The sequence below is a fragment of the Mercenaria mercenaria genome, chromosome 8, assembly GCF_021730395.1.
Source record: "Mercenaria mercenaria strain notata chromosome 8, MADL_Memer_1, whole genome shotgun sequence".
Lineage (NCBI taxonomy): Eukaryota > Metazoa > Mollusca > Bivalvia > Venerida > Veneridae > Mercenaria > Mercenaria mercenaria.
This window is the reverse complement of record NC_069368.1, coordinates 70,227,288-70,246,785: the sequence shown is the minus strand read 5'-3', so window position 1 is coordinate 70,246,785 and position 19,498 is coordinate 70,227,288. Positions and strand designations below refer to the sequence as shown.

The 19,498-nt window shown below is 35.3% G+C and overlaps 1 protein-coding gene across 1 annotated transcript in view; it reads left to right on the top strand.

Annotated features, from left to right (window-relative positions):
* LOC128559094 (DNA polymerase subunit gamma-1-like) overlaps nucleotides 1–19,498 on the top strand; it is a 126,048-nt gene that overhangs the window by 58,971 nt on the left and 47,579 nt on the right. Inside the window, exons 10-13 of the mRNA XM_053550147.1 lie at nucleotides 234–315; nucleotides 5,482–5,609; nucleotides 12,898–13,137; nucleotides 19,136–19,346. Coding sequence (XP_053406122.1) covers nucleotides 234–315; nucleotides 5,482–5,609; nucleotides 12,898–13,137; nucleotides 19,136–19,346 — 661 coding nt within the window. The remainder of the gene's footprint in view (nucleotides 1–233; nucleotides 316–5,481; nucleotides 5,610–12,897; nucleotides 13,138–19,135; nucleotides 19,347–19,498) is intronic.

Sequence of the window (19,498 nt, the reverse complement as noted above, 5' to 3'; positions counted from 1 at the left end):
GAATACAGGCCAGCTTATTTAGTTGTTAAAAGCCATAACATCTCAGGTTTTCCATTTTAAATGTTTGAGTTTCTTTGGAGGTAAAAATCATTTCTTTCCTTCTTTACAGAAGAATGAGGAAGGCATAAAGTTAGTATGTATGTTTGTTATTTCTTGTGTCTCTTAAAAACCAGCATGTTGGAAAGTTGCATAATCTTAGATGACGTTTATTTCTATGTCTTTTCTTTCTTCAGTTATAAAAAAGACCCATGGCTATGGGACCTTGACTGGACAACAAAACCATTCAAACTGAAAAAGGAAAAGAAACTCACAAAGGTGTGTGTATAGAATACTTTGATGGCAAAGTGACAAGTTAACATTCAAAATGAGAACATTACAGTTGAAATTTGAGATGTGTAATCAGAATTGTCAAAAAAACTAAGCAAGTGGCTTGCGATACATGACATGACTAACGTCAATCGGGGTATTATCGGACAGAATTCGTAAAAATAAAGTTTCACAAGACTTACCGTAAAGAAGACTCAGAAAACCTCTCTCACTTTACAGTTGCATGTGTACTTTCTATTTCTCAAAAACAGATTGGTCGGTATTACGTCATGTGACTTGTTACGTATACAATCAATTTGAGGTGTTCATAGTGGGTATTATCGGTCATGTCGGGGTATTACCGGACAGGTATTTATGTCACTAGTCATACACCATCAGCTTGATTTTGGCATATTCAGTAGGAAATAATTTGTGGAGTAATGCATTTCTAGGCAATTTTCAATCGTATCTGCATGAAATATAGATCTACTCTACACTCTTTTCAATTTTAGTTAATCACTGTAGTAGTATTCATAGGCGTAGCAAGGATTTCCTGGAAGGGGGTGCGAATACGAGACAAATGAGGGTAGGTGCAGGAGGGGGTTTCTTTTTGGTTTGTGTCTCTACCTACCCCTTCATATATTATAATTAAAGTTTGCAAGCAACAAGCAGGAAGTTTGGACTGTTGTAAAATTTATTATTAATGCGGTTAATGTAGCCTCCCATTTTTTTAAAACAAGTGTCCGAAAATACCCCTTGACGGACCTCCATGGAGAGCAAAGCGTTTCTGTCATACAGAGTACATTTGTATCTTGCATTGTTTGTTTATCAAACAGACTGTACACACTGGTGCCAAATCACCACCTGAGCACATCATTGTACATGTTTTCAAAGAAATATTCCAACAAATGTTACATTGGAATGTTTGTATTTGTAACAGGAAGTGAATTTATTCTGCATAGGTGGATATTTTTGTTTGCATTTTTGTTACCTTTTATTGATGTTGCTACTGTATTCATTTGAAATCAGGCAGCGAAAGCTTTAAAAACACATGACCGGTGTCGAGCCCGCTTGCGGAAGCGAAGACATAGTTTTCCAAATGTCTGTTCGGCGTATGTGCGTCCGTCTGGATTCATTTGTCCGGACCATAACTTTGACATGCATGGAGCAATCTTGTTTATATTTGGTTTGAATGTTAACCTCAGTGAGATGGAGTGTCTTGCACAAACCCCAGGTTCCTATCTCAAAGGTCAAGGTCACACTTACAGGTCAAAAGTCAAATTCAAAAATGACTTTGTCCAGAGCATTTCTTCTTCATGCATGGAGGGATTTTGATGTAACTTGGCACAACTATTCACCATAATGAGACGGAGTGTCGTACGCAAGAACCAGGTCCCTAGGTCTACGGTCAAGGTCACACTTAGAGGTGAAAGGATACAAGAATGACAACTTTGTCCGGAGCATTTCTTCTTCATGCATGTAGGGATTTTGATGTAACTTGGCACAAATGTTCACCACCATGAGACGGAGTGTCTTGCACAAGAACCAGGTCCTAGGTCTAAGGTCAAGGTCACACTTAGAGTCAAAAGTCAGATACAAGAATGACTTTGTCTGGAGCATTTCTTTTTGATGCATAGGGGGATTTGATGTAACTTGGCACAATTGTTCATCATCATGCGACGGAGTGTCTTGCGCAAGATCCTAGAATTACTTCCCTTTGTTGTTACTATGAATATATTTGTAACTTTTTTATTACTGATCGTAGGGAAAAATCAAGACCACTTTTCTGTAGTACAACATGCATGTTACATCCAATTTTCAGGTGTGTTGAATGTTTTTTTGAATTTTTTATGCCCCCGAAGGGAGGCATATAGTTTTTGAACCGTCTGTCGGTCTGTCGGTCTGTCGGTCTGTCAGTCTGTCCGCAATTTTCGTGTCCGGTCCATATCTTTGTCATCGATGGATGGATTTTCAAATAACTTGGCATGAATGTGTACCACAGTAAGACGATGTGTCGCGCCTAAGACCCAGGTCCGTAGCTCAAAGGTCAAGGTCACACTTAGACATTAAAGGATAGTGCATTGATGGGCGTGTCCGGTCCATATCTTTGTCATCGATGGATGGATTTTCAAATAACTTGGCATGAATGTGAACCACAGTAAGACGACATGTCGCGCGCAAGACCCAGGTCCGTAGCTCAAAGGTCAAGGTCACACTTAGACATTAAAGGATAGTGCATTGATGGGCGTGTACGGTCCATATCTTTGTCATTGATGGATAGATTTTCAAATAACTTGGCATGAATGTGTACCACAGTAAGACGACGTGTCGCGCCCAAGACCCAGGTCCGTAGCTCAAAGGTCAAGGTCACACTTAGACTTTAAAGGATAGTGCATTGATGGGCGTGTCCGGTCCATATCTTTGTCAACCATTGATGGATTATCAAATAACTTGGCATGAATGTGTACCACAGTAAGACGACGTGTTGCACGCAAGACCCAGGTCCGTAGCTCAAAGGTCAAGGTCACACTTAGACGTTAAAGGTCATTTTTCATGATAGTGCATTGATGGGCGTGTCCGGTCCATATCTTTGACATTCATGCATGGATTTTAAAATAACTACGCATGAATGTGTGACACAGTAAGACGACGTGACGCGCGTAAGACCCAGCTCCGTAGGTCAAAGGTCCTAAACTCTAACATCGGCCATAACTACACGTTCAAAGTGTCATCGGGGGCATATGTCATCCTATGGAGACAGCTCTTGTTTTATATTTTTTTTTAGATTTACGTTCCTTTGTTGTTACTTTAAATAACTTATATTGTAACTTTTTGCAATCTCTTTTTTATTTGGCATAAATGTTTGCCTCAATGAGACAAGGAGTGTCATGTACAACTCCCAGTCCTTTTGACAGCTGGCGGGCTCGACATATTGCCCGTGGGCATCAAGTTATGATTATATATTTTAAAATAACCGATGTTCATTGGTTTGTCCGATAATGCCCCCATGTTCGATAATACCCAGATCGACGTTATAGCTGTTTTTAAACATGATTTGGCTGAAGCTATTGCTATAGACAACTTGACTGAAGTAATTGCTATACACAATTTGACTGAAGCTATTGCTATAGACAGTTTGACTGAAGCTATTGCTATAGACAACTTGACTGGAGCTATTGCTATAGACAATTTGACGGAAGCTATTGCTAAAGACAGTTTGGCTGAAGCTATCACTATATCATGACTATTTGGCTGAAGCTATTGCTATACACACTTTGACTGAAGCTATTGCTATACACGCTTTGACTGAAGCTATTGCTATAGACAACTTGACTGAAGCTATTGCTATACACAATTTGACTGAAGCTATTGCTATACACGCTTTGATTGAAGCTATTGCTATAAACAACTTTTCTGAAGTTATTGCTATAGACAACTTGACTGAAGCTATTGCTATAGACAACTTGACTGAAGCTATTGCTATGAACAACTTGACTGAAGCTGTTGCTATAATCAGCTTGACTGAAGCTATTGCTATACATGCTTTGACTGAAGCTGTTGCTATAAACAACTTGACTGAAGCTATTGCTATAGACAACTTGACTGAAGCTATTGCTATAGACAACTTGACTGAAATTGTTGCTGTAAACAACTTGACTGAAGCTATTGCTATAGACAGCTTGACTGAAGCTATTGCTATAAACAACTTGACTAAAGCTATTGCTATAGACGATTTGACTGAAGCTTTTGCTATAGACAAATTAACTGAAGCTATTGCTATAAATAACGTGACTGAAGCTATTGCTATGAACACGTTGACTGAAGCTATTGCTATAGACAACTTGACTGAAGCTATTGCTTTAAATAACTTGACTGAAGCTATTGCTATAGACAACTTGACTGAAGCTATTGCTATAGTCATCTTGACTGAAGCTATTGCTATAGACAACTTGACTGAAGCTGCTGCTATAAACAACTTGACTGAAGCTATTGCTATAAACAACTTGACTGAAGCTGGTGCTATAAACAACTTGACTGAAGCTATTGCTATAGACAATTTGACTGAAGCTATTGCTATAGACAAATTGACTGAAGCTATTGCTATAAACAACTTGACTGAAGCTATTGCTATAAACAACTTGACTGAATCTATTGCTATAGACAACTTGACTGAAGCTATTGCTATAAATAACTTGACTGAAGCTATTGCTATAAATAACTTGACTGAAGCTATTGCTATAGACAACTTGACTGAAGCTATTGCTATAAATAACTTGACTAAAGCTATTGCTATAAATAACTTGACTGAAGCTATTGCTGTACATGATTTGAATGAAGCTATTGCAATACACAATTTGACTGAAGCTATTGTAATACACGATTTGACTGAAGTTATTGCTATACATGATTAGACTGAAGCTATTGCTATACATGATTAGACTGAAGCTATTGCTATAGACAATCTGACTGAAGCTATTGCTATACATGATTTGACTGAAGCTATTGCTATAGACAGTTTGACTGAAGCTATTGCTATAGACAGTTTGACTGAAGCTATTGCTATACATGATTTGACTCAAGCTATTGCTATACATGATTTGACTGAAGCTATTGCTATAGACAGTTTGACTGAAGCTATTGCTATAGACAATCTGACTGAAGCTATTGCTATACATGATTTGACTCAAGCTATTGCTATAGACAATCTGACTGAAGCTATTGCTATACATGATTTGAATGAAGCTATTGCTGTACATGATTTGAATGAAGCTATTGCAATACACGATTTGACTGAAGCTATTGTAATACACGATTTGACTGAAGTTATTGCTATACATGATTAGACTGAAGCTATTGCTATACATGATTAGACTGAAGCTATTGCTATAGACAATCTGACTGAAGCTATTGCTATACATGATTTGACTCAAGCTATTGCTATAGACAGTTTGACTCAAGCTATTGCTATAGACAGTTTGACTGAAGCTATTGCTATAGACAGTTTGACTGAAGCTATTGCTATACATGATTTGACTGAAGCTGTTGCTATACACGATTTGACTGAAGCTGAATACTAGTATGAAGTCACTATTATTTTCTAGGGACTTATTTTAAGTGGTTTACTTAGTTAACGTTTACCCACAGTTTCATCTCCTTTAATTGTATACAACACAGAAACAGCAGCAAGAACTTGAGAAGCGAAAAGAGGACGGGGAATTGGAGGTGGAAAGTTGTTTAGAACATGTTCTCAAACAACAAGAAAGACACTACAAAACTAATACCTATATGAGTGGATATCCAGAGTGAGTGTATATTGTTATTAGTTTTATTTCTTTGCATTTAATGGGAAAGCTTTTATACTGGTGATTAATATAAGTCACCAATTTTCATAGGAATGGTGACTATTGTAAAGTAATAGACCATTATATTGGCAATCCTGATATGCCAGATGAAAAAATCAACATGTCTGCTCCCCATCCGCACACATATTTTACGAACAACTACATCTCTGCTGCTCTTTATCAGCATTTATTGTAAGAGCAAAATTATTGGTTCAGATAGTGTTTGACAATTCTGCTGCTTGAGTGAACTTGTTAACAATGTCTTCCGTTAGGAATATTTTAAATTTTAACTCTCAATCCATGGTTGTTATATTGAAATCACAGCATAGACACAGCCATCTTCATTTCATGATATTTCCCTTGAAAAATGGTGTATGAAATTGATGGGTATGGATTTTTAGCTCAGTAAAGCTTTTGTTATCACCCTTTCTTCGACATCTGCATTGACGTCTGTGTCATGTAAATAGCGTCTCAAAAGCTGATAAGCCAAAGGCTTTCAAACTTCTCACATGTCTTTGCCATCATGAAGTGACCTCACAGGGAGAGTGACATAACTCTAGCTTTTATTTTGTCAAAACTGTGCTATTTATCAAAGAAAATTTGTTAAAGTTTTGCATGTAAGTAGGTTTTCTTAGAAACTACTTGACTGAGTGCTTGCAACCTCATCATAAGTCAAGCATTATGAAGTACGCTGAGAGAGCAGGTTTACATTTTTAGCTCACCTGAGCACAAAGTGCCCAAAGGTAAGCTTTTGTGATCGTCCTGTGTCTGTCGTTTGTCTGTCCGTGGTCTGTCATCAACAATTTGACTGTTAACACTCTAGAGGATACATTTTTGGCCCAATCTTAATGAAACTTGGTCAGAATGTAACCCTTAATAAAATCTTGGACGAGTTTGATATTGGGTCTTCTGGGTTCAAAAACTAGGCCACCAGGTCAAATCAAATAAAAAATTTGTTAACACTCTAGAGGTCACAATTTTGGCCCAATCTTAATGAAAGTTGGTCAGAATGTTACTCTCAATAAAATCTTGGACAAGTTCGATATTGGGTCATCTGGGGTCAAAACTAGGTCACCTGGTTAAATCAAAGGAAAAGCTTTTTAACACTGTAGAGGCTATATCTTAATGAAATTTGGTCAGAATGTTGATCTTGATGATCTATAGGTCAAGTTCAAATCTGGGTCAGGTGGGGCCAAAAACTAGGTCACAAAATCAAATCAAAGGAAAAGCTTGTTAACACTCTAGAGGCCACATTTATGACTGTATCTTCATGAAACTTGGTCAGAATGCTAATTTTGATGATCTTTAGGTCAAGTTTGAATCTTGGTCATGTGGGGTCAAAAACTAGGGCACCAGGTCAAATCAAAGGAAAAGCTAGTTAACACTTTAGAGATCACATTTATGACCATATCTTTATAAAACTTGGTCAATAGGTCAGGTGAGCGATACAAGGCCTTCATGGCCCTCTTGTGTTAAAATTATGTCCCTTATTGACAAAGTTTAGCATCTAAGCATATTTCTCAGAAACTACTTTTCCAAACATTTTCACACATCATTGACATCAGGAGATGTAGATTTTAGCAAATTTATGCCCGATTTTCACTTAGATTTGGTGAAAGACTTGCATTAAGTAGATTTCTCAGGAAGAATTGTACCGAAAGCTTTCATACTCTTCATCATAAACTGACTATTCTGAGCCAGGCTGCATATCTGCAACTTAATGTTTATAAAATTATGCCCCTTTTTCAACTTAACAAAAATTTGGTAAAGATTTTATATGTAAGGTAGGATTATTTGGAATGGTTTCAAATAGTCCAGACACTGTACATCTGTATACAGCTCTTGTTTACCATGTAGTTCAAAAACAGTTATTGCATTTCGTTAATTTTTTGATGCATAAAAAATTGTAGATCAGTTTTCTGTGGTCTTTATTATACATGTAGTATTTTTGAGTCGGCTAAACGCTGAAAGCGTTTGACGAGTCCTTGCTATCACCCGATTTCTCATTCACATTAAATGAATCACATAAACTGATGTAGTTCCATTAGATTGTCTTTAATTTCAAAGAGTTCATTGATCGGATGAAGTTCAGTTATGTCAATCCCATTTGCTATGACCAATATACGATGTAATCTGTCAAATTTATGAAGTGTAATTGTGCAATACTCAAATAAAGCCATGTATTTTCTTCTATGGTAACTCATTATGCATAAACACGCATAACGATTCTGCGGGATTTGGTAATACATTTGTGCATATGATTATGGTGACTAATTTTATGCCCTTTTGTCACAAAATAGCAAATATGGTGTTCACAAATTCAAATAAAAACTACATATCAACTTATTAGCCAAATTATCCATTTGTTACTATGTCCGTTTCAGAAAATAATCTTTAAAGTCATTGCGCAAACAACAAATTTATTGCGCTGTGCATTTCATGAATTGTGCAGGCTTACCAAGCTTGCGTAACATCCAGCGAAAGACAAAATATAGTTCCAGAACATACTGCTAGTATTTTATTGAGTCGGGTACCTCTGAAAGCATTTGAATTTCTCTTATCAAAGAGTTTACCACATCGATGAAATTAAATTATGACAGCTTCATTTTAAATGACCCGAATAAGATATGTGCAGTACGTTAATTCTTCCGCGAGACTTCGCGGATGAATCATAACTACATTATAGGCACTTGTCGGCGAACAAACGTGACCTGTTTATAACAACGCTTTACGACTTTGCGTTTGAAAATACGGACTTCGGTTTACTGAAAAAATACTAGGATGATCGGCCAGATGAAAATGATGCAAAATCGCGAGTGGCGAAAATGAAAACGTCTATAACTTCGTTCCAAATCGTAACCTTTCTGGAATTTTGACTGGTTCGGATAATTTGCTTACGATTCAGGTCGCAAAAAAAACGAAACGGTCACCCGTTCATGATGACACATGGGTTGAATTTTGCAGTCAGTAAGCGGATAAATTATCGGGGGAAGAAGCTCTTAACTGGTTTGTTTTAATTACTACTGATTTTAAAAATGATTTAGTTCTATTTTTCGAGAAATAAACAATCGGCGAAACATTAAATTAATTTTCTTGTAGTTTTGACAAAAGTATACTCTATTTAGACTGCTTTTACAAACTTTTAACACTTTGACTCGGGAATGTAGATTTAAATTTTATGCCGTATTTCACTAAGGTGAAACTTCATTAGTAGATTTTGGAAGATTGCTGAAACTGTCATACTCTTCATAAAACATATTTGTAGCAGCCCATATTGAACTTGAGATTTGGGGTATTAAAAATGTTTTCAATTCAAAAATTTGGTAAGTTTTATGAGGTGGTTATGGAATTTTCAAATGTCAGAAGTAAGTATACATGCTTGATTTATGTGGTTACAAAATGATTCTAGAATTTTTTTTATGAGCATAATAAAATTGTATCAGTTCTTTAATTTTTCTTAGTTGAGGGCAAACCTGAAAGGTAAGAGTCTTGCTACACCCGATTCTCATACATTGGAATTGAATACTAAATGAAGTCTAGGTTCTTAATTTCAAAATTTGAAACGATGAAATTTCAGTTAGTAATCGCACCAAACGGCTGTAATAAAGTTTTTGTGCTACTTTTCCAATATTTTCTTTATGGTAAATCACAAACCCTACTTGCGGATGGTATTACATTTGTGCATAGATTATGATACAATTTTATGCCCTTTTTACAAAACCTGCCACAATGGTTTCACAAATCAATAAACTGCAATTCAAGGGATTACCACTTATCCATACTACCGTTACAGAAACTAAAAAAGGTTTCAAAATACTTTATTGGCCCAGTTGGGGCTTCTTGTCTACATAATCAAATGCATAATAAAGTTCCAGAACATACTGCTGATATTTTTGAGGGGTTACCTGTCTGAAAGAATATTTGATGATTTCACTAAAAAAAGATTTTAATATCGATATTTTTAAATTGTATACGAGACACTTCCTTTTAAATGCGAATAAGTTTATGTCAATGTAACATTCACGAAGACTTGCATGAACCAACACATTTACACTTTCAGACGCAAAAGTGAATGTTTTTAAATTCCACTGTCTTATATAGGATGGACTGAAAAATACTAGATGATCGCAGATGAAATCGAGGCCCGTTATCTGTAATATATCTCAACAGTTCTTTCGTCCTTCTGTTACAAGTTGTATGTGGCAATCCGCGCTATAAAGTTTCAATATATAAATTGTCATATTCAAATTTTATGATGTGCGAATATATACCAGCTGCTTATTGCTTGTTTTGGTAATGCCGGATGCAAATGTTTACTGGAAAAATATATATAGTCATGGGCAGTATCTTGGTGTCAGCTGTCAGATTGTAGTTTGTACTTTTAACATTTTTATTTTTGCGAACCACTCTTCAATTTTAGAGAAATATATTGGGTTTAAATACTTGTATAATGTCAATCAAAGTTTTACTAGGCATCGATTGAATGTCCATTTCATCTATTGTAACAAAATCTCTGTTCTGTTGGGAAAAAAAATAAAAACAAACTGAAACTGGCAGACTATACTACCAGTACATCAGTCATTAGCCGACTCTCAGGCCCTTCAGGCCTTTGATTAGTATATATGAAACTGTCTGATGTTTCTAACCGTCACTATGGTAACAAGTTAGTCTGGTGAAAAGTCATCATAACATAGGTACCTGATCACACCTGTTGATAGGCAGTATGTCATAAATATGTTGTATTACACAAGTATATTATATACTATATTAGCATTGTTATACAAGTCATCAACACTTTCTTGTTAATCAGTAAAACCTGTGAAACAGTGATAATTTTAGTAAATGATTATGCCATATATTTCTCATAACTTGACTGCCATAGTTTAGTTCAATTAACACCGACATAGTATGATTGTACTTTATTTGTGGAGAGTTATTTGGCTAGTTTACTTCTTAGTCTGTTAAATTAAAAGATTGTTTGTGAAAAGGTTGACAGCAAATTTTAAAGTACTTTTGAGAAAAACTGAAAAAAAAACAAACACAAGCTGTTCTGTTCTTGAAGAAGCTATTTCCAGCCATATTCTAATTATACAAGCTTTATACTGGCAGTATGGATTACTTATTATTTATTGAGCTTTATTTAACAGTTCTACTTAATCCTTTTTCCTTTTAACAATGATATTGTTTCAAATGAAAGGTAGTACACCCACATACATCCCCTGCGACACACAATGTTTACTTTTAGCGGTGCGGATGTTTGAAAGTAATTTTCTCTGGAAATACTTTCATTCATACACTGTTGTTGACAACTGGTCATAAAAGCGTTTGTTTACGTCAATCCTGTACATTTCAGTAAAAAATCATAATCGTAAAAGTGTTTTTAACGGTGCCCAAATTATCAAGCACCGTCTGGATTTAGGCACTGGACCAGTACAATATTATTATGTAATCATAAAATGCCGAAAGTGATAGATACGACCTCACATTTTACATTTATTGTAATTTTTGGTTAAAAAAGGGCTGTTTTGTTCACTGTCTGATCTGCCTTTTCCATGACAAGGTTTTTTCTTGATTTCTCTTTAAATATATTACAATGCCATTGATGTTATACATCACTCTGAAGAATTGTCAAGGGTGGGAATATTTTTTTTGAAATTTCAAAATGTCTTGATTAATTTTATATTGATCATCAGAAATAGATTTTGATTTTTTTTTCTATGTTCAGCCATTTGATTTTTTGAAAAAAATATGATGAGCTATTGTCATCAATTGATTGGCGTTGGCGTTAGTGTCTGCATCGGCGTTGCCTGGTTAAGTTTTATGTTTAGGTCAGTTTTTATCCTAAACTATCAAAGCTATTGCTTTAAAACATGCAACACTTGTTCACCATCAATAGCTGACTCTGTACAGCAAGAAACATAACTCTATCCTGCTTTTTGCAAGAATTATGGCTCCTTTTTCTTGGTTAAGTTTTATGTTTAGGTCAACTTTCTCCTAAACTATCAAAGCTATTGCTTTAAAACTTGCAACTCTTGTTCACCATCAAAGCTGACTCTGTACGGCAAGAAACATAACTCCATCGTGCTTTTTGCAAGAATTATGGCCCCTTTTGGACTTAGAAAATATCAGATTTGTTGGTTAAGTTTTATGTTTAGGTCAACTTTTCTCCTAAACGGTCAAAGCTATTGCTTTAAAACTTGGAGCAGTTATTTGCCATTAAAAGCTGACTCTGCACAGCAATAGCCATAACTCTACGTTGCTTTTTGGCAAGAATTATGCCTCCTTTTGGACATAGAAAATCATGGGTATGACAATACAAATGTATTTCTATTATACAGAGACAAAAAAATCAGATGAGCGTCTGCACCCGCAAGGCAGTGCTCTTGTTTGACAGCAATATTGATGAAAAAAATCAATTTTGACTTTATTTATGATGGATTTTTATAAAACTTTTCAGGATGTCTTAGATAAAAGCAATATTTCCATGCAAAATATTAAGTAAATTTCTAAAAAAAAATATTTTTTGATACTGTGATTTTACCCAATTTTTACAATGGGGGAAAAATATTCTTGACTATAAAATTGATATTATTGAAGATCTTAAAAATTTTGAACAATCCTACTATCACCCTTGAAGACCTTTAGAAATATTTTAGCTTTTATGTGGATCTTACATGTTATTGCTGTTCATGTAAAACTCTGAGGTGGATCAATAAGTAGTCCATGGAATGTCATGACTAAAAATGGTCTGATCATTAAAAGCTGCAAATAATAGTTACAGGTTTTTTTCTGTCTGAGACATTGCTATATAGAGGCATTGCAGATAATGTCATTTTAGCAGCATCTCAGTTATGTACATATGTTTGTCAGTTAGTATGTAGGAGTAAAATGTTTGAATTTATTTTTGATACATAGGTATATGATAATAATATACAGGCCAAATCTGATTTTAGTGACAATCCACCATTTTTTGTCGAAGTTACAGCCTCTTTTCAACTTAAAATTTGGTTGTCCATTCAATAACTCTTGATACTGATTATTTGAATGGATTTAATTAGTAGTAGCTCTACCCCTGTAAACTTCTTATAGTCATGTAATTCTGACATTTTGCAGCTGTAAAACAAGAAGAAGGTGATGATATGCAGTATTAAGTTAGTCTGTTGAAAGTTGTCAGTTCTAGTTTGCATAATGGCCCCTTGATTTGAACTCTGTGGATTATGCTGATGTGTTTTATTGTCAATGTTTGCAGGTGGTATAGAACATTGTGTTCACGTGTGACGAGTGAAGAATGGTGTCCTGGTCCTCATAAAATTAGTCATCAGACACGGGTCACACCAAAACTTCTACGTCTAACCTGGGATGGTTTCCCTATTCATTTTGATGACACACATGGTTGGGGATATCTGGTTCCTGGCCGCACAGACAACTTGAAAGACCCAGTGCTTGGACCAGGAGAAGAGCCATCTCCAGAAAGACTGTTCCCATATAAGTATGTAACACTTTTGTAATTAAGTCAGTTTGAAATTAGAGCAAGAAGTCAATCTGGGAAGTTAGCTGACTGGCTGCTTAAGGCAAGTGGTTATTTAATACAGGTGGCTGTAAGGGCAGGTTCATCTTTATGTTTAAATGAAAGTTAGGTCACAGTTTGTACTCCTTATAATACAGAGAATACTGGGTCATAGTTATAAAACTGAAGTTTAAGACCAGTCTCAGAATGCAGCCTTGCCATTAGTCAATTTCAAATATGAGATCAGAGTCAACCAATCAGATGCTGGAGTTTTTAGATTTATCATCTCTCTCAGTTTATATAACCTTAGACACTGGTATTCTTTTAAGAAGCATAATCACATGCACTCTGGTTAGCAATGTGGGACCGTCCAAACTGTCTTGTTTGAATACAGATAAATTCATTGATGAGAAAAGTACTGAACTGTTCTAAATGTGATACTACTGATAAGTCCATAGGTGAGAAAAGTACTGATAAGTCCATAGGTGAGAAAAGTACTGATAAGTCCATAGGTGAGAAAAGTACTGATATGGTCATAGATGAGAAAAGTACTGATATGGTCATAGATGAGAAAAGTATAGTAGGTTTATAGATGAAAAAATGCTTTTAAGTTCATAGATGAGAAAAATACTGATATCTTCATAGAGGAATGAAATACTGGTCAGTCCATAGATAAGAAAAATACTGATCTGTCCATAGATATGAAAAATACTGATCTGTCCATAGATGGGAAAAGTACTGATATGTTCATAGATGTGAAAAATACTGAAATGTTCAAAATACTGGTATGTTCATAGATGAAGAAAATACTGATATGTTTATAGATGGAAAAATACTGGTATATTCATAGATGTGATAATACTGATATGTTCATTGATTGGAAAAATACTTAATGCCCTTGCAACCCCTGATAAATAAGTGAATTGATAATGGACTTTAGATAAGACATTGTAATGCTCTTTAGAAGCTTTACAAAAAAAACCCTGAATAACTCTTTGATCTTAATTAAAAAGAAAACTCTCAACTTGTAGTTTGCTGACACTGGAAGAAATTTCAAGAACTGTTAACAGTACTATTAGAGTTTGTCTCAACAGACAGTTCTTTATTTGTTGTGGTTGTTTTTAGCTCACCTGTCATGTAGTGACTTTTATGATCACCCGTCGTCCGTCCGTTCACAGTTTCCTTGTGAACACGATAGAGACCACATTTTGTATTTGATTTTTTTCAAACTTGCACACAATTTGTATGGGCATAATATCTCGGTTCCTTTCGAAAACTGGCCATATCCCATCATGGATTCCAGAGTTATGGCCCCGTAAAGGGCCAGAATTTGTCATTTTTGGCTTGTGAACACGATAGAGACAACATTTTGCAATCAGCTATAATCAAACTAGCACAAAACTTGTATTGGCATAATCACTGGCACCAGAACAGAAAGAAAATGCCTCTGTACATGTTATACCTTACCCCTTGGTATTTATAAGAACCATGGTCATGAACGGGAAAATATACTAACACGTTTCAATCGTAAATTTCTCAACTTAAACGCACAGTTCGGTGAATGGGTACCTAGTATATTGAACAAGCGATAATTTATCTTCCATCGTACACCAGTTACATTGTCTCAATATTCCATATTGCTGAGATTATCAACATATTTTATGCTTTCGTCAGCGTTACAGAAAAAACTTGCTTGACCTTCCCTGATGAACATCCGGTCTAGAGGTCACAGCAGTGTGCACATGTTTGGCGAAATGTAAACAAACAAAAACAGAATTTAAAAAAATCACATTTTTACAATAAAACTCGAATTCATCTTGTATATGATCTTTAATTTGAATCATACATTGGTCTGCATCTGTTCTGTTTATTTTATTCATTTTGCACATTTATGCTGCATTTTCACATTTTAGCGAACATGTGTAGTAAAATGGCGATTGACATACATTTCCACATTAGCCAGTCAGAATGGTTTTGTAATCTAGAACGGAACTTCACCAGGGAAGTTCAAGCAAGTTTTTTGTGTAACATTGAAATAACTATAAACTGTGCGTTGTTTTTCTAAGATAAGATGTATTGAAGAAATGTGTCCGGGTACACAATGGAAGATAAATTACCACTTGTTTGATATCCATAGTACACATTTAACGAACTGCGTGTTTTAGGCATGAAATGCGCGATTGAAACGGGTTAGTATATTTTTCCCTTCATGACCATGGTTCTTATAGAATACCTAGGGGCAGGGTATAACATGTACAGAGGCATTTTCTTTCTGGTCTGGCGCCTGTGGGCATTGTATCTCGAAAACCTTCAAAAGCTGGCCAGATCCCATCTTGGGTTCTAGAGTTATGGCCCCTTAAGGGGCTAAAATTTGCTATTTTGCCTTTTGCAGTCATATAGAGACTTCATTTACGGTTTGATTTGATACAAACTTGCAAAATATCTTCAACAACAATAAATCTTGGATTCCATGATGAATCTGTCAGATCCAATCATAGGTTCTGGAGTTACAGCCCCTGATTGACCCCTGAAAGAGCCAAAATTTGGTAATTTTTACCTTGTGAACACGATAGAAGTGACATTTTATGTTTGATTTTAATTTTAATCATACTTACACACAACTTTAGTCACAATAAGATCTGAGTTCCTTACGAAAACTGGCTAGATTCCATTATGGGTTCTAGAGTTACTGCCCAGAATGCGGCAAAATTTTCTATTTTGGCCCTTACAGCCATATAGAGGTTTCATTTATGCTTTGATTTTATACAAACTTGCACAGAATGATTATCATGATGATCTCTAGTCCTGGATCGAAACTGGGTCATGTCGGGCCAAAAACTAGGTCATCAGGTCAAATCAAAGGAAAACAATCTAGAGACCACATTTATGATCCTATCTTCTTGTAACTTGGTCAGAATGTTTATCTTGATGATATCTAGGCCAGGCTTGAAACTGGGTCATATGGGTCAGAAAGTAGGTCATAAGATCAAATCAAAGGAAAGGCTTGTTAACATTGTTCAGGCCACATTTATGATCTTATCTTCATGAAACTTGGTCAGAATATTTATCTTGATGATTCCTAGGCCAAGTTTGAAACTGGGTCATATGGGGTCAAAAACAAGGTCATCCAGTCAAATCAAAGGAAAAGCTTGCTAACACTCTTGTTCATTTGATGTGCATGAAACTTAGTCAGAATGTTTGTCTGCATGAAATATCATAGGAATTTTATCTGGGTCATTTGGGGTCAAAAACTAGGTCACCAGGTCAAATCAAAGAATAAGCTTGTTTACATCCTAGGGAGCACATTTTTTATTCTATCATAAAATTTGGTCAGAATATTTGTTCTCATGAATTCTTGGACAATTTTCAAATCTGGGTAAAGTGGGGTCAAAAACTAGGTCAAATTATAGGAAAAGCTTGTAAACACTCTAGAGGCCTCTTTTTTCTTCAGTCTTCCCAAAACTTTATCATAATGTTTGTTTTCATGAAATTTTGGACAAGTTCTTGGGTGATGTAAGGGAAAAATAGGTAACTAGGTCAAATCAAAGAAAACCCTTGTTTACACTCAAGAGGCCAGGTTTTTTGGTCCAATCTTAATGAAAACTGGTCAGAATATTTGTCTCCATGAAATCACATGGTAAAACATATTTCCACTGTTATGGTGTGTTACACAGGTGAGCGACCTAGGGCCATCTTGGCCCTCTTGTTAATAATTAAATTTCCCAAGTTTCTATGGTAACAAAAATATCTTGTTACTGATAATCCTGCAAAATCATTAGTTTCATGATTTAATTTATGTATTCATACATTTGTTAATGGATAAACAAATATATCTGCAACCTGACTGTTCACCCACAACTGATAAAGGCTTCACAGTAATCCTTTGATATCAATAAATTGAAAAAAACTACTCCTAGTTGATACCATTTTTGGAAGGTGATTTATCAAAATCTTCTCTATGTAATTGCGCAGAATTTAAACAGAAATAGCTGTTGACAACTATTTCATATCTATCCGCTGTACAATGTAGTTCAGAGCGGAATAATTTACCACCTGTGACATCATTATCTTTACTGATAGGAAAATTTGGCCTACTCTATCACCACCTTTGAGGCAGTTGTGAACTTGATCACAAACTTACAAGTACGCATGCCCAGTAAGAAATAGTTCAACATACTTTGAATATATGTCAATGGCGCAGTAATTTACTACAAATAACTATCGGCTGCATGCCTTTACTTAACATCTTTTTACTTTACAGGGGGTTTGATGGCATAACTGCATCTATCACCAAATTGCAGTATCATATTGATGATATTGTTAACTGAATCAAATCCTATATGTATTGGGTTTTTAACTAAAGTTAGCGGTTGTGCCATTTTTGGAATGGATTCTTTTCATACATGTACTAACATAAATCACCTTCCGTCAGTACTGTATCAGTACTTTGATTATGCTTGGCCAGCAGAAATGGGCGTGGTGGGGTTATATAGTGTTACCTTAGCCTTTTTTTTTATATACATTTGTGTGCATGTGTAAATTGTGTCCAGTCTATAACGTTTGTAAGCATTGTGAGATTTCAGAAGAACTTGGCACAAGTGAATCAGTTTGTCACACATCAGACCCAGATCTCTAGCTTAAAGGTCAAGGTCACTCAAAGAGGTCAAAGATTTAAGATAATTTTTCTTGTCTAGTCTATAAACTTTGATGGATACTCAAATTACTTGGCATAACATTGACTGTAGCAAAGAGACAATTAATTGTCCCATACAAGACATAGACCCCACAAGCTCAGAAGTCAAGGTCACACTAAGAATTCAGTCTTATTGTTTATTGTTGTCAAATTACCACTACACAGGAGACACACACTTCATTGTGAGGATGCTTGTGTGTGTGTGTGTGGGGAGGGGGGCATTCTTATCATTATTATAACTTATTTCTAGTTTGCAATTTTAAGGGGGTGGGGGGGGGTGCGAACATTCTTATCATTATTATAACTTATTTCTAGTTGCAATTTTAAGGATTTGCCCCCAATTTTAACATCAAAATATTTTCAAAACAGCTTTGCAAAATATAAGTTTTCATGCTGTTTCAGCTCAAATTTTTTACTGTACACTGCAAAAAAAACAAGCAAAAATACTATAATTATTCATCTCTGTTGTAATTCTTTTTTAGTGTAAATATTGGAAATCCCTGCCTCACACTAACTTAACTTTTTATTATACAAAGTGGTACCGAGACATACTGATTTAGTTCTCCATGTCACAAAGTTTGTCCATGCAAGTTTCTCCAACATTACCTGTTTGATTTACACTAACCTTCACTAGAAAATTTAATGCATATTGTCTGCATTTTCTAGTGATTTTTCAGTGGAGTTAAAGCCCTTGATTTGTCTATTTTTTTATGTGGTGTTGGCTAATTCTTTTACATCATTGAGCAGATTTCCATCAAATTTTACAGGAGTCATTAGTGCCAAGCCTAGTTAAGCATGTCTTTTGCATTGATTTTCAGCATAGTTATGGCTCTTGATGTGACATACTTTTCTGTGTTTACACTACTTGCTGTATATCGTTGAATTTAATTTTACCAAACCTGAGTGATCAGTGTAAAGTGTAGTTGTGCATCATGGGCATGTTCTGTTTTTAATGAATTTTGGTAGAGTTCTGATCCTTGATTTGTCAAATTCTATGATGTCTGTGCCACTTTTCCAATACCAGTGGTTGCTATTCCACCAGACCAGTTCCAAACCAGGTTGTGTATACCTTGGAATGTGATTGTTCAGTGATTTTCACCAGAGTTATGGTCCTTAATTTGTGGTATTTTACAATGTCTGCATGTTAAGTGGTGGGAGACATACTTTTTCATGAAAAAACAATCTCTAGTTTAAAATTATTTACATAAAAGAAAAAGATTTGACCCGAATGTAGAAAAGTTTCATTTTAGATGAATTTTTTTTATTGAAATGAAAATGTACTTGCAGGGAACTTTGTGAAATTATGCATTTAGAGGAAGAAAAGTGTGTGGATGTAGATGATGACGAGGCAGATGACCAGCAAGATATTGATATGACTGATAAAGAATTTGAAGTGAAAATGGATAAAATGTTGAGTGGTGTTGTAGGTAATAAAGCTGGACGTAAGTCATACAAACACCACAAGGAAATGGAAGACGCTGTGATTAAACCACTGAAGGTTTGTATTGTTTCTTGATTTTAAAAAACGTGTGCTGTTACCATTTTGACATTATTTTATTAATTTGACTATTCAAAGAATAAGTAAAACTATTGTATAGCTCTCTTTCTGTCAGTATTTATGGTGAGCTTTTAGAATCTTTGATTTGGATG